The sequence below is a fragment of the Lissotriton vulgaris genome, chromosome 7 (genome assembly GCF_964263255.1).
Source record: "Lissotriton vulgaris chromosome 7, aLisVul1.2, whole genome shotgun sequence".
In the NCBI taxonomy this organism is placed as follows: Eukaryota; Metazoa; Chordata; class Amphibia; order Caudata; family Salamandridae; genus Lissotriton; species Lissotriton vulgaris.
In genome coordinates, this window is record NC_141695.1 from 1,764,518,742 (window position 1) to 1,764,534,508 (window position 15,767).

The 15,767-nt window shown below is 46.7% G+C and overlaps 1 protein-coding gene across 2 annotated transcripts in view; it reads right to left on the reverse strand.

Annotated features, from left to right (window-relative positions):
- The window catches only part of LOC147706615 (uncharacterized), a 190,873-nt gene that overhangs the window by 107,783 nt on the left and 67,323 nt on the right, over positions 1-15,767 (reverse strand). The window contains exon 3 of one of the 2 annotated variants that reach the window (XM_086933105.1): positions 3,019-3,084. The exons of the other annotated variant lie outside the window; for it this stretch is intronic. Within the exon in view, the coding sequence (XP_086789231.1) occupies positions 3,019-3,084 (66 nt within the window). The remainder of the gene's footprint in view (positions 1-3,018; positions 3,085-15,767) is intronic. 2 annotated transcript variants of the gene reach the window in all.

Consider the following 15,767-nt stretch of genomic DNA (forward strand, 5'->3'; position numbering starts at 1 on the left):
CCTCTGGCCTCTGAGGGCCACAGAGGGCCCGCCCTTTGCCCGGGCTTAGCCCCGGGCGCTCCCGCGCAGCGGGGTTCGTCACTACTTATGGGCGTTGATAGGGGAGATGGGATTGCGGGGCGGGGCGGTCAGGGAGAGCGGGCCAGGTGACTTGGCCTCGGGGTTGCCGGGACTCCTGGGAAAGTGAGTCCCGGTCCCCGCGCTCGCAGCCCTGTCGCTGGCGCACTCACCCTGCAGAGGCCAAACCTTGGATGGGCAGACAGGCGAAGCGGGACCCGCGAAGCGGGTTCCGCGAGGTGCAGCAGGAATCCTTCCCTTGATGAAGAGGCAGTCAATCCCTCCTTCTGGCAGCGTGGTAAAAGTTTAATGGCGTCCCAAACAGCAGCACAGGTGGAGTCCTTTTCTTCGGCAATGCGGGGCGGGGCGGTCAGGGAGAGCGGGCCAGGTGACTTGGCCTCGGGGTTGCCGGGACTCCTGGGAAAGTGAGTCCCGGTCCCCGCGCACACAGCCCTGTCGCTCGCGCACTCACCCTGCAGAGGCCAAACCTTGGATGGGCAGACAGGCGAAGCGGGACCCGCGAAGCGGATTCCGCGAGGTGCAGCAGGAATCCTTCCCTTGATGAAGAGGCAGTCAATCCCTCCTTCTGGCAGCGTGGTAAAAGTTTAATGGCGTCCCAAACAGCAGCACAGGTGGAGTCCTTTTCTTCGGCAATGCGGGGCGGGGCGGTCAGGGAGAGCGGGCCAGGTGACTTGGCCTCGGGGTTGCCGGGACTTCTGGGAAAGTGAGTCCCGGTCCCCGCGCTCGCAGCCCTGTCGCTCGCGCACTCACCCTGCAGAGGCCAAACCTTGGATGGGCAGACAGGCGAAGCGGGACCCGCGAAGCGGGTTCCGCGAGGTGCAGCAGGAATCCTTCCCTTGATGAAGAGGCAGTCAATCCCTCCTTCTGGCAGCGTGGTAAAAGTTCAATGGCGTCCCAATCTGGGATATACCTAAGCAGGCACCATAACTCATTTAGGAGAGCAAGCACATAGGCATGGGTCCTGATTAGCAGGGTCAAAGTCAGACTAGTCAGAAACAGCATAACACGAGGCAAAAAGTGGGGGTAACCATAAAAGCTGAGTCTACTTTCCTACAGGCATGCATACCTTATGTGGGCAAAAAGGTATGGGGGCCTAAGCATGAAATACCCCAAATAGCAAAAAGTTTCTGTGTGGAGCAGGGGCCCCATAGATCCAGAGCTATCGCCCTGAACCAGGGAGTTCCCCAAGGCTCTAGCCTCAGTCCCACTTTATTCAACCTCTATGTTGCCCCAGTGGCATCAATCGCGGAGAAACATGGGGTTGCTGTGGTGACCTACGCGGACGATCCTCAGCTGGTTGTAGCTCTTTCGCAGCCAGCTGAGCAGGCAGCTAGTCAGTTTACATCATGCCTCCAGGACCTAGCCAATTGGATGTCAAACAACTGTCTCAGATTAAACGGAGACAAGACGGAGGTGCTTATCGTAGGCAAGTCTCCGTCTGTTTGGACATCCGCATGGTGGCCCCAGACTTTGGGCCCTTTACCCCAAAATAAAGATCAGGTCAAGACCTTGGGTATCTGGATGGACTCAAAACTATCTTTCGAGTATCATACTAGACGTGTAGCCGGTACTTGCTTTGGCATTCTCCGTTGTTTTAGAAAGACGCTCGATCTGCTCCCAGTGTCAGCAAGGAAGGCCCTGGTCCATGCCCTGGTTACTTCCAGGCTGGACTATGGGAATGCCTTATATTTGGGAGCTAACGTGAGATGCCTCCAACGATTGCAAGGTATCCAAAATGCTGCTGCACGCCTAGTACTGACGCTGCCAAAAAGATCTTCTTCCAAAAAGGCCTTGTGGACGCTTCATTGGTTACCAATTAAAGAGCGTGTCCAGTTTAAGATCCTGTGTATAGGTCATCGGATCGCTCATGGCAAGGGCCCTAGCTTCCTGCGGAATCTGCTCACATTGTATAAACCCACTAGGCTCCTCCGTTCGGAGGGCACTGGGTTAATGTGCATCATGAAGACCAGCAGGGCCAGGATGGGCGGCAGATCCTTTCGCCTCCTGGCGGCCCGGAGTTGGAACATTCTCCCTCTCAGACTCCGAATGGAGCCGTCCGAAAAAGTTTTCCATAAAGAACTCAAAACACACTTGTTCCCCAAGTATTAATTTGTTTTTTTCGTGAGCTGTACTAGGGATCATTTAGGCCACCGAATAGTGCGGGGACATACTGGCCAGTGTAACCAGGCGCTCTATAAACTCAGTATAAATAAATAAATAAATAAAGGGTTTGGCCGGAGGGTAGTGGGGGGGCAAGGTAAGGCAGCAGAGGGTTTGATTGCTCTGAAATTGTGTATAAAAACTCTTTTTTTTTAGGTGAGCTAGAAGACGTTCCTGTCTAGTTGGGGCTATGTCAATTTATTGGGGGGCCTTTCCATTTCTGCCGGAGATGCTGTTGGTTTCCTTTGTGATTATATCCATTATAATGAGATGATTTATTTTTCTACCAAGGACTCTGTCCTCTCCACTTATAATTTATCTGTTCATTTGGGACTTAGAATAATTGGATTTCTGACCATGTATTATGCATTTGAGACTTCACAGCATATTTTGCAATACTCTGTACCCCTTGATTTTGAGATTTTGTAATAAAACCCTTTAAATATTCCTGATCTAGAACTCAGTTACTGAAGGATCCCAGTTAATTATGTATACTTGGCTAGATTAATGTTAGGTCTGATAATGAGGATGAGGTTCTTTATTGATAGATTGAGGATTGAAGCGGAACCGCTAAAGTAAAATTTGGGGTGATCTGAATTTCAGAGAGCCTACATTTTGGGGTTTGAGGTGCTGCTCCTCATACTAACAGGTCCAGCTCAGTGCTTGTCAGTCACCAAAGGAGACATGAAATTCATGCTTCACCCATGACAATCACCTATAATCTGCAACACACAACCCTTGTTACACAAGAAATTCACACCACACTTCATTCTGACCTACCTCTCTCTGGAATGGAGACGATCATCGGGGTGGAGGTCCGGATCTTATTTCCACCAGCTTCAGGCACTACAAAGCAATCACAAATTCATTCGATGAATCCTTTGAGTACTTAGTGTGAAGTGCATCACCAGGCTCTCTGATTTCTTATCCTTGGAAGCAATTTTCCTGCTCCACAAAAAGCATTCCTCCTTTCCATCAGTCATTGTTGGCCCAACTAAAGGTTCTAGCCTCTATCCAACCTAACAGTTCTGATTAACATCTGCAACAGTTGTGTCAATGACATACTGAAACCTTTTTCGACAAGTAATCATATCTAAGGAGTCTTTAAAGTTCAGGTGTATGGTTTGTCACACAAGGGAGTCACAATGGGTCTCATCACCAATCATCTACGGTGGCTGCACCAGCTTCCGCAAGAAGGTGTCATTATCTGCTCACCTGGGAAATTTATGTTTTTTTTACAGACATACTTCTTCATCCACTTGTTCAAATTGTCCCCACTGAAAACTTTCATCATAGGAGAATTTGTCCTGGATTGTTGCCAAGTGACTATAGGTATGAATTTACTGCCCTTCTCCTAGAACAGTCTCAATGACAGACTAGAGTTTGGCCTAATAAGCCACACTCTGGTGAGACAATCTACATTTCTAAAATGTCTATTTTCATTTTATCTATCAGATTCTGACTCTCTTGTCAACTCGTGTTGGCAAGAAATAATAAATAAAGACTATGCTAGTGCTTGGAGATCCTATTTAACGGAGAGCCTAAACACTTTTAAGTTCCTTTCTTTGGAACACTTGGATAGAAACAACATTGATTTAAAGCAGATGTTGAATCAATCAACTTTTTTTTAATGATTTTTATTGGATAAGGAGGCACTTGCAAAAGAAGGATGCTAGGTTGGTTAATTAACGGTATAATAAAAGCGAGCCCCAACCCTATTTAACCTCCCACTTAAAACCGGTTTTAAGGGATAGATACAATCAATCAATCAATCAGGAGTTTGTTAAAGCGCAACTACTCACCCGTAAGGGTCTCAAGGCGCTAGGGGTGGGGGGGGTGCAGGTTCCATTCCATCAAGGAGGGGGTCTGTCGAAGAGCCAGGTTTTGAGGTTTCTTGCAAAGATGGGAAGTGATGTTGTCTGTCTGAGGTGGAGCGGAAGGGTGTTCCATGCTTTGGCCGCGAGGAAGGAGAAGGAGCGGCCTCCCGATCTGGTCTTTCTGGTGCGGGGGACCTCGGCGTAGGAGAGCCGGGCTGATCGTAGGGTCCTTTGGGGTGCGTGGAATTTGAGCCGGCTGTTCAGGTATGCTGGTCCGGTGCCGTGGAGGGCCTTGTGTGCGTGGGTGAGCATCTTAAAGGTGATTCTCACCTCGACAGGGAGCCAGTGGAGTGTGTGCAGGTGCTGGGAGATGTGGCAGTGTTTTGGCAGGTTGAGGACCAGTCTTGCGGTGGTGTTCTGGATGTTCTGTAGCTTGCGGATGAGGTTTTTGTCTATTCCGGCGTAGAGTGCGTTGCCGTAGTCGAGTCTGCTGGTGACCAGGGCATGAGTGACTGTCTTTCGGTGTTCGAGGGGGATCCATTTGAAGGTCTTACCAAGGAGGCGGAGGGTGTGGAAGCAGGAAGATGAGATAGAGTTGATCTGGCGGTCCATTTTAAGCTCGGAGTCCAGGATGATTCCCAGGTTGCGTGCGTGGTCTGTGGGTGTTGGCGAGTTTCCGAGGGCGGTGGGCCACCAGGTGTCGCTCCAGGCGTCGGGGTTTGGGCCCATGATGAGTACTTCTGTTTTGTTGGTGTTTAGTTGTAGGCAGCTGTTTTTCATCCATTTGGCGACAGCTTCCATGCCTTCTCGAAAGTTGTGTCTGGCGGTGTTGGGCTTGTTGGATAGGGAGAGGATGAGCTGGGTGTCGTCTGCGTATGACACGATGTTGAGTCCGTAGGTTCTGACGATGGGGGCAAGTGGAGCCATGTAGACGTTGAAGAGCGTCGGGCTGAGGGAGGAGCCCTGGGGGACTCCTCAGGTGGTAGGTGTGGGGTCTGAGAGGAAAGGGGCGTCCTGCTGGAGAGGAAGGAGCAGATCCAGTTGAGGGCCTTGTCCTGGATTCCTGCGTCGTAGAGTCTGCGTATTAGGGTGCGGTGGGAGACTGTGTTGAACGCCGCTGATAGGTCTAGGAGGATGAGGGCTACTGTTTCTCCTCTGTCCAGTAGGGTGCAGATGTCATCTGTTGCGGCGAGGAGGGCGGTTTCCGTACTGTGGTTTTTTCTGAAGCCGGATTGGGAGGAGTCGAGGATGTTGTGTTCTTCAATGAATGTGGCGAGTTGGCTGTTGATGGCTTTCTCGATGACTTTCGCTGGGAAAGGGAGCAGGGAGATGGGTCTGTAGTTTTTGAGGTAGGTGGGGTCCGCTGAGGGTTTCTTCAGGAGGGGCTTGACCTCAGTGTGTTTCCAGTCGTCGGGGAACGAGGCGGTCGCCAGGGAGCGGTTGATGGTGTGGCAGAGCATGAGTGTGATGGTGTCAGCGGCTCTGTTGAAGATGTGGTGGGGGCAGGGGTCCGTGGGGGCCCCTGAGTGGATTGACTTCATTGTCTTCAGTGTGTCTTTGGTGGTGAGGGCTGTCCAGTCATCAATCACTGGTTTCCGGGTGTCGGGGGTGGTTGGTGAGGGTACAGTGTGTTGGTTGTCTTCGTCGAAGTTGTCGTAGATGCTCTTGATTTTGTGGGGGAAAAAGTTGCTGAGTTTGTCGCAGAGGTCTTGTGAGGGAGGGATGTCGGTAGACTTGCTGGTGGGTTGGGCGAACTCCTTGATGATGCTGAAGAGTTCCTTGCTGTTGTGTGCGTGGGTGGAGATTCTGTCTTCAATCGCTTTTTTCCTCGTTTCTCTGATGAGTTGAGGGTGAGCGTTGGTGGCGGCTCTGAAGATGTTGTGGGCTTCTGTGCATTTGGTGTTTCTCCAGTCCTTTTCTAGGTGGCGGCATGTGCGCCTGGAGTCTCGAAGTTCAGTGGTAAACCATCTGGCTTTCGTGGCACGGGTATTGTTGTTTTTCTTGAGGGGGGCTATGGTGTTGGTGCTGTCCGAGTTCCATCTATGCAGGGTTCGGGCTGCTGTGTTGGGGTCGTCGTTTTCCGCGATGGTTGGGGTGGAGTTGTTGAGTGAGGAGATGAGCTGGTCGTCGGTGATTTTGGTCCAGTTTCTTTGTGGAAGCAGGTGCTGGTGTCTGTGGATGGTGGGTGGAGAGAAAGAGAAAATGGGCAGAAATAAGGCAAAAAAGAGCAGAGGTGCAGAAATGTGAAAGATAGAAAGGGTAGAAAAACGAGTAAAACGAGTGAAGTAGCAGAGGGAGAGAAAGGGAAAATGGGCAGAAATAAGGCACAAAAGAGCAGAGATGCAGAAGGGTGAAAGATAGAAAGGGTAGAAAAACGAGTGAAGGAGCAGAGTGAGAGAAAGGGAAAATGGGCAGAAATAAGGCACAAAAGAGCAGAGATGCAGAAAGGTGCAGAAGGGTGAAAGATAGAAAGGGTAGAAAAACGAGTGAAGGAGCAGAGTGTGTGAAAGGAGACTGAGGTCCACTGGACCACCAGGGATGAGGCGCAGGGAAACCTGCAGGTGGAGGAGGGCCTCGATCACCAACACTCAAGAGTGCAGGGGCAGGGGCACCTCACTTAATGGTGGAGCTGCGAGGGTGGGAGAGCAATTTCACTGACAATGAGTCCTTATGTTAAGATTTGGCCGCTATCCAACAAAGGATGTGACTCTGAGATGGGTACAACATTGGCAAACACAAAATTGCAGATTATGTGTGCAACTCACTCAAATCCGCTGTCATCGTCCCCATTTTGAAAAAACCGGGCGCCGACCCCTCTGTCCCAGTCAATTTTCGCCCTATCTCTCTTTTACCGTTCCTGGCGAAAGTACTCGAGCGCCATGTCACCTGTGCCTTGAGCTCTTTCGTGGAGAAGAACGGGGCTCTCGCCCCCCGCCAGGCCGGGTTCCGCCCGCACACTCTACGGAGTCCGTAGTGCTTTCGGTCCTTGATAACCTCAGGGAGGGAATGGATACCAGCCAACCTCAGGCCTTGGTCCTCCTCGATCTCTCAGCCGCTTTTGACACGGTGGATCATTCCATCTTACTTTCCCGTGTCAGGGCGGCGGGGATCGGGGGCACCGCGTTGGTTTGGTTATCATCCTACCTGAGGGACCGCACCCAGGCAGTTCGCCTGGGTGATTTCACTGCGGACTTCCGCGATGTTCGGTGCGGGGTCCCCCAAGGTTCCTCCCTTTCCCCCCTTCTATTTAACCTCTACATCTCCCCTCTTATCTTTTCACTGCAACAAATGGAGGTCGCCGTATTCAATTATGCGGATGACCTCCAGCTTGTTTTCAATCTTTCCTCTTCCCCCGATTCTGCCCCTAATTTTCAAACCATCATGATCCACATCCAAGACTGGATGAACCACAACCATCTCAAACTCAACCCAGACAAGACTGAGCTGGTGTTGACGGGTGGTTCATCCAGCCCCTGGTCCCCTATCTTCTGGCCCCCTTCCCTTGGTTCCCCACCTGCTCCCTCTACCTCAGTTAAAACTCTAGGCATCAAGCTCAACTCCCAACTCACCCTTCACTCCCAGGTCAGCTCTGTGGTTTCTTCTTCCTTTCTGGCACTGCGTACCATACGCAAGGTGTCCCGTTTCTTCTCATTTGATGCCCTAAAACTAATCACCCTCACCATGGTCGTATCCCGCCTGGATTATGGCAACGCCCTATATGCAGGTATTCCTGCATATAGTCTTCGGCGTTTGCAGCAGATTCAAAACCAGGCGGCGCGCCTGGTGTTCAAACTCCCAAAATCCCACCATACCACTCCCCTCCTGAAGTCCTTACATTGGCTTCCTGTCTGTGCCCGTGTCCAGTTTAAGCTTGCTTCCATCACCTTTCAAGCACGACTGGGCACGGCACCGGCTTTCATCTCATCGGAGATTATCCCTTATGTTCCCTCCAGGGAACTGAGGTCATCTACTCAATCCCTTCTCACTGTTCCGCGGTTCCGAAGAAAGAAATGGGGAGGCTCGAAATTCGCGACCCTCGCTCCAATTTTCTGGAATTCGTTGCCTTTAGAGCTCAGAGCTTCAACTTCGTACCTGCTGTTCCGGAAACAGCTCAAGGCACACCGTTTTGCCAAATTCTTTAATTAATACATCCTTTCTCATTCATGGGTTCCAATTTAGCCCCTGGTTTTTTTTTTGCCCAGCTCTCTGTCAGTTTAGCGCCATGAAACCGCTGGTGTACGTGCGCTGTACAAATAATTTTAAATAGAAATAGAAATATGTGCTTGTGTCAATGAAATGCAATCGCATATTGTATGTATTTGCTCTAGATTGCGACGAGAGGCAAACACTGTTAAAACCCATTTTTAAGGAAATAGGAATAAGAACGTGTCGCAAAGCAATTATATCGTACCTCTTAGAGAATACCTCTGCTATAACAACCCATTTTGTTAAGTTCATCCTTATAGCTGAGAAGAAACTGACCCAGGCTGATGTTTTACCTGTGTTACAGGAATAATAAATGGTTGTATTGATGGCTTTGTTGTTGTATTAGTCTTGCTCTTGCACTGGTGTAAGATGGGTGTCAGTTAAGGTAAAACCCTACTGTTTGTAATTAGTAAAGTTCATTACAACCAGATATTAAAGTTGGCCAATCTACCCAAAATGAGTCAAATAATTCTAATCTTAACTTGCTCCTTTAAAAAACAAATGTAAAAACGAAGGCACGTAGGCTTTATAAACTTTTTGATGATATTTACTTGAATTTATCAATGAGTCCTCCAAAGGATAGTTTCCGAAATGTGTTCTGAAACATAGGTTTCCTGGCAAATGATCCTAATAAAATGCTTTTAAGATTTGAGTAGAGACATGGAGGCTCTTCATATTAATTTATTATTTATTATTATATATGATGTCCATATCAAGTATAGCTAGTTCGAAGGAATTGCACAAAGGCACTTCAATTAGTCGGCTGGGCCAGGCGGCGAAGATTGAACGCATGGAAGTTTTTATTATTATTATATAGAGTGGTTACATAATGAAATGGACGAAATACTACTTTTATGATGTTTCATGTGATTTCAATGGTCCAGTACAGTATGTCATCCTTGAATTATCTTGAAATGTGTAATGCATCTGGTCAAAAATTATTTTTGATGACTCTGCTTTAAGACTTGTTGCTTTTATTCTCCATGATTGTAATGATTTTTAGTAATTGGTCAATAGAGACTTACATACGACTGATGCACAACGTGTTTACCATTTCACTGTTGTGGTTTGGGGCATGTTTTTCTCTGATTTTAAAACTCTCACTCTTCCATGCAATGCTCTCTTCAGATTCTGAAATCCTCCAACGACTCCTCCTTTTCTCAGTCAGCCCAGGTCTCCCTCCTCGCTGGCAGAGGATTACCACAAGATATCAGACAATGCCTTGGATATCTAACAAAGATTCAAGTATTGAAGAGAACCAAACTGCCACATGTGACCTTATCTGGAATCACAAAATCCTCACCACCCCTCATCAATGACCTTGGAGTAACAAATGTTGTGGGAAGATGGTTACTCTCCACCTTAATCTTGTGTATTTAATATAATTATTCAGGAATAAATCCATCAATAGTTACAAACTTCAGAATTTTAAAAGATGGATATTATGTCTTAAATGTTGAGACATTACATACAGTGGGGTAGATAAACTTTGCCAAATTGTCACTTATTTCAAACAGTCAAAACACTTTTACTACATACCATTTGCCTTTTAATTCCCTACTCTAAGCATTAACACTCCAAATTTTCAATCCAATTCGAAATTATCCTAGTAAATATATGCCGAAGGAATATATAGTGTATGTATTTATGCAACACAGTTCTACCCAAGAGTAATGGAGAGTTGTCGGCTAAGACGTTTGTCATGTCCCTTAGGTTAGTTCCTTCATGTACAACCGATTACGTACATTTTGCCCCATCCACACGACATAACGGTATTACACTCACAGATGACCTTTTAACCAGTAGCTTACTTCCTTCTCTTTGACATCGGCTCTTGCTTTTATATCTTAATCCCTGTACCTGACGTACCAACAGCCGGCTGCATATGCTCATGTTTGTTTAGAAAAGGATTGGCAGGGGATTAGTGAATGTTTTCAACACATATTGATTCTAGAAAGACCCCGGAGTGACCACTTTAGTATAAAAGACTCTCAATCCCCCTTACCAAGGCAGTGGAAGAATTCCTTACAGGCTGCGCCGAGACTCTGCAGGCTGATCCTGTGACAGGCAGAGATGTGATATCCCTTGCGGGGTGTCATCCTTGATGCAGAGACGGGACCCTTCATTCAGAACCATCAGGTGAGGGGTTAGCACTTTCCCGAGGAATTCTTGGCTCCATTAGGTTCCATTGGACATGTCCTAGCACTTATACACAGGGTCGGACTGGCCGTTGCGTGCACCGGGCAATCCTCCGGTGCGCCGCACGGGTGGGGACCAGTTTTGAGCCCCTGGGGGACGTTTTTGTTGCAGGGCCGTTTATGCAGCATAGCTGCAAAAATCTGCCCTGTAACAAAATCGGCCGAAAATCAGCCCCGGCAAAGAGCTCGGCGGCACCCCCAACCTCCCCCCGGAGGGCCGGCTGAGCACTTTGCTTATACATATATGCTTCATCTACACCTCTAGGCTAGGCACGGTTAGGTAGGATATAAGCATGAGCGGATTTCGTGGATTCACGATCCGCGAATTTGCGGATTTGCGTATTTTACGGATTTACAAAATCCGCAAATTTGCAGATTCGCGGATTTTGCGGATTTTTTTTAAATAGGGGGGGTCTTCTGTGCGAGTTCAAGTGCCTTTTGTGTGTATAAATGGTCAGAGACCGATCAGAGCAGCAGATGAAGAGGAAGAAGCTCCTGGTCACAGGAACAGCACGAGGATTGCGCTCGTGAAAGTCAAGGATACAAAGGCCTCTATCCAGCATCACAGCAGATTTTCGACTGTAGATTTGGGAAGAAGGCACACCTGCCCAGCCTCGACGACGCTCACGATTGTTTTTGGGCTGATGAATGAGTCACTGAATTTGAGCTTCAACTAGTTCCAGCGACCATGTGTGTGTTACTATGCAATCCCCCCGAAGGGAGCAGGGGTCCCTCGAGTGAGCTGTCCGTCATAGTGGGTAAATGGCGGGAAGACGGTGCACACCGTGTGTGTGAGCGGGGCCAAATGGGCGGATCTTCCATGCGAGTTCACATGCCTCTTGTGTGTATAAAAGGTCAGGGACCGATCAGAGCAGCAGATCAAGAGAAAGAAGCTCCTGGTCACAGGAACAGCACGAGGATTGCGCTCGTGAGAGTCAAGGATACAAAGGCCTCTATCCAGCCTCACAGCTGATTTTCGACGGTAGATTTGGGAAGAAGGCACACCTGCCAAGCCTCGACGACGCTCACGATTGTTTTTGGGCTGATGAATGAGTCACTGAATTTAAGCTTCAACTAGTTCCAGCGGCCATGTGTGTGTTACTATGCAATCGCACCGATGTGCGCAGGGGTCCCTTGAGTGAGCTGTCATCCACCATCCTGTAACTATTTTAGGATGGCGCCGGCAAGCTGCCAGCGCCATCCTAAAATAGTTACTAAATTAGCTTCATCTGGAAGCACTAATAGATAAAAAAAAGCAGGTGCTTGAGCACCTGCTTTATTTGATCTATTAGTGCTTCCTGTTGAAGCTAACTAAAGCTAGCTTAGTAACTATTTTAGGATGGCGCTGGCAGCTTGCCGGCGCCATCCTAAAATAGTTACAACTTCAAGCTTGAAGGCTTGAACTTTTGCCCCCCAGATCCGCCGCTCGCGGATTCGCGGATTTTCGGTAAATTCGCGGGAGTTCACGGATTGCGGATTTACCGAAAATCCACGAGCGGAACGGATTTTGCGCTCACGCTTAGTAGGATACACATCGTGGGAGTACGCCAAGGCTATTGTTTTATGTAATATATTTGTATTCATCTTATTAGCATTATGGTAGTAATGTATCAACATTTTACGATATTGGTACTAGCGATTACGTTTGTCTACTCCTGTCTTTTGATTGTCGCAGCTAACATGTTTCATACTAGACTGATGCTTGACCAATAAATACTTATTGAAGCCATTCCAATAGTCATTCTATGTATTCTGAGAAAAGCTAGCATGAGTGACTGAGGGAAAGATACTGTATTGTTTCCACGATACCTGAGGAATCAGGGTTGTCATGTTCAGCGGTTGTCAGAAACTACCTACCACATTGTATAGTACAGGGGGTTGTCGTGGCACTGTACAGCTAGCAGGTCTAACAGCTGACCCATCCTGTGGGGGTGCCCAGTGTCTGTATTCAGTTTAGGTCATCCAAAATGTGCAGGTCCTGGGGGGGCCTAGAAACAACCCGACATGGCACCACCATTGGTTTGTTCGGTTCTTACGTTAACAGTAAACTCTGAGTAGTTTAGTCATGCTTTCTCTTTTTTTGTTTTAGCTTAAAATTAAAGGCAAAGCTAACTCTTCTACCTTAATCCCTCCACCCAATCTTTAAGCGGGCTCCATATCTTAAGCCCTTTAGTTCTTCCTTTCCTACTTTTTTGTTCGTAAAGTGCTTTTTCCAAGTTAAATATATGTAGAAACCGGGCTTTCCATTGCAAAAAGGTTGGAGGTAAATGATCTAACCATGCTGAGGTGATGCATAATCTAAGCACTGACATACCTATGAATAAAAACTCACTGCTAGAAACGTCTTGAGCAGTTACCCCGAGTAGCATAAACTGAGGAGACAACTGAACTTCTTTTTTTTAAAACATATTGCAAAAAGCCTGAGACTTTGCCTCTTAATAAATCTAAGCTAGAGCATGTAGAAAAATGTGAGTCATATCCGCCCCATGTCTATTACACCTTACGCACTGGGTCCCATCCGTACCACCCCATTTAACAATTTTTGCCGGGGTGATGTATAGCTCAAAAAGAGGCTTAGAATTTTGGGCCAGTAAGCTTGCCGTGCAGTACCACATTCGCCATTTCTATTGATTTGAGGAAACACGAGTCTGCCACATCCACCCTGGCCTGCCAATACAAAGAGTGCTTTTCAATATCATCTGTTACACCCTCCAGCAATATGCTATACAACGATGAGATTGACGAACCAGATATGCCAGTAACGACTTCCAGCAATGGAATCACTGAAAACCCTACTGCCCCACCCGCTTTTTTGAAATGATAATCCCTTATTTGTAAAAAGTTAAAGAAATCCTGGCCCTTAATATTAAATCTAGCCATAACTACTTCAAAAGAAGCGAAATGTTCCCCAGTCAAAAGATCGCCTATCCTAAAGACTCCTGCTTTCTCCCAGCTCTGTAGATACTCGTCTGCCACTGTCCCCGGTATCTGATTATTCTCCATTAATGGAGTATATTTGCTAAATCTGCCAATCCCTATTTTCTTCCTAAGTCTTTTTAAAGTAATTAGGTTCATATATTTTTAACAGGCAACCATTAGCTTGTGAACCGATCAAGTTTTCAAATATTGAAGGCACAATTTTTCATGACACCAAATAAAGGCCAGTAATATTTTAGAGAGGCTGCTAAATAATAGAATTTAAAATTGGGTAAACCAAGACCGTCCCTTTCCCTAGGAAGAGATAGAAATATATTCGATCTACATGCCTGCTTATAGGACCATATAAATCTGGCAACCTCCCTTTCAATCTGCATAAACCATGCATTATGTATTTCTAAGGGAATTTTACGAAAGACATATAGCAGTTTAGGCAGAATCATCATCTTAATCAGGTTACATCTACTGATTATAAATAGCTTTAAGTTGTCCCAGTGCCACATATTGTTCTTAATTTATCAATTATGGGGGTAAGATTTATATCTATGAAATCTTCGACCATAGATCTTACTCGTTTCCCTAAATACGTACCCTCTTCCACAATCCTACTACCTAAAGCAGAGGTATGCCTATTCACTAGAATCTGGGTTTGTGCCCTGTTCACTCGATAACCAGAAAATGAACCAAAATGTTCAGCCAATGTCTCAACTTCAATCATTGCCCTATCCGGCTCGGAGGTGATAATAGCCACATCATCAGCATTAGCCAATATTTTTGTATCCAGACCATATACACTAAATGGGGAGATATTCACCGAAGCCTTAGTCATGCTTTCTCAGACAATCCTACTCACATTTTTCAGAAACGCCTAAAGTGGGAAGGTTAATCCACCTCAGCTGAGCAGGCACACCCTGTGTATTGGTCGAAGGTTTTAGACAAGCTAGTAAGGACTAAAGGTTCCCTATTGTGCTAAACCCTATCTCTTAAACATTTTTTACTTTCTTCTCATTCCAAAATGACTGAACCCGCAAATAGCGGTGGAAGTGAGGAAGGAGATGAACTGGCTAACGCTTCTAACATTTCAGAAAACTACCGACAGGCAATAACTCTGAAATTAATAAAACATGGATTACCTGCAACAGGTGGCCATGTTACCTTCATGATTGAGGCAAACAAGGTGTTCAGATCAGAGGTTTTCTATTCCTGGGTAGAATTCCCCCCTGCAGATCCACAGACACACATATTCCATGAATACATTGAAGTGGATCCACCAGAAGAATACATCCCATTACATCCATTAAAGTTCTGTTAACTTACCAGGAACATAAAAACTAGTTTAAAGTCGCCCTAAAAGACACAACTTCAGGCGTAAGACTAGGTCCGCACAGCATGGGAGGAGCGACATGGCTGGTCTTAGCGGCTTACACTCCACATCCTGATTTAGACACACTCCCAGCAGGGGAAGTGTGTGCACTTTACAAAGAAGTAGTCAGGCTATACAGACATATTGTCCAGTTTGTCATGCAAACACACACATTACAACATGTGAGAGCTGATCCACCTGTGATAGTCCAGACCCAGCCCACAACAATATTAGTCCACAAACACTAAAAGCATTAATAGGTGCGTTCTTATTAAGAAGGGATCAAGTACCATTCTCGATTGCTCAATAAATAACACAGCTGGAAGCAGTATTTCCCCAGTACGGGTCCGCAGGGAAAACACAGAATGTTAACAATTTGCTTGCCAATGGGAATGGTTACCTCAATTGAGGATTGTAACACATGGGGAACAATCTTTGCTGCAGTTTACATTAGAATACATGGTACCCCAACCATATCAATTATTCCTGAAGTATTAAAACAGATACAGAATGAGTACGGAGCAGGACCTGACCTGGACTTGGAGATGAAACTGATAGGTAATTTTGACCAATTATGCTGAGCAACATAAAGGGGGAAGCAGCAGTGGTGGCTATACGTAAACACCTAAGAGAAATAACTACTGCAAATCAGGAGTGGGCATTAACAAAACCTATTAACAACATCTATGCTTTATTAGGCAGAGATAGCTTGGGAGCCAAATTTGGGAAACCAATAGCGGTGAGTAGTTCTGAAAAAGAGAACTCAAAGCAAGGACCTCTTTTTCTAAAAAGAAATAGGATAATAGTAGAAACACTTCACGATCAAGGGGTGGGTCTCCCCAACGGGAGTCCTCTGTAAAGAGGTATAACCTTAAAAATCATGATAACATTAGGAAACCTGACAGGTATCAGGAAACTGATACACGTTCCTTTCGTTCCTTTCAGGGTTCATCAAAAAGCTCGGACAGGCAAGGACGGTCAGAGCAAAAAAACTGAAGATCAACCAAA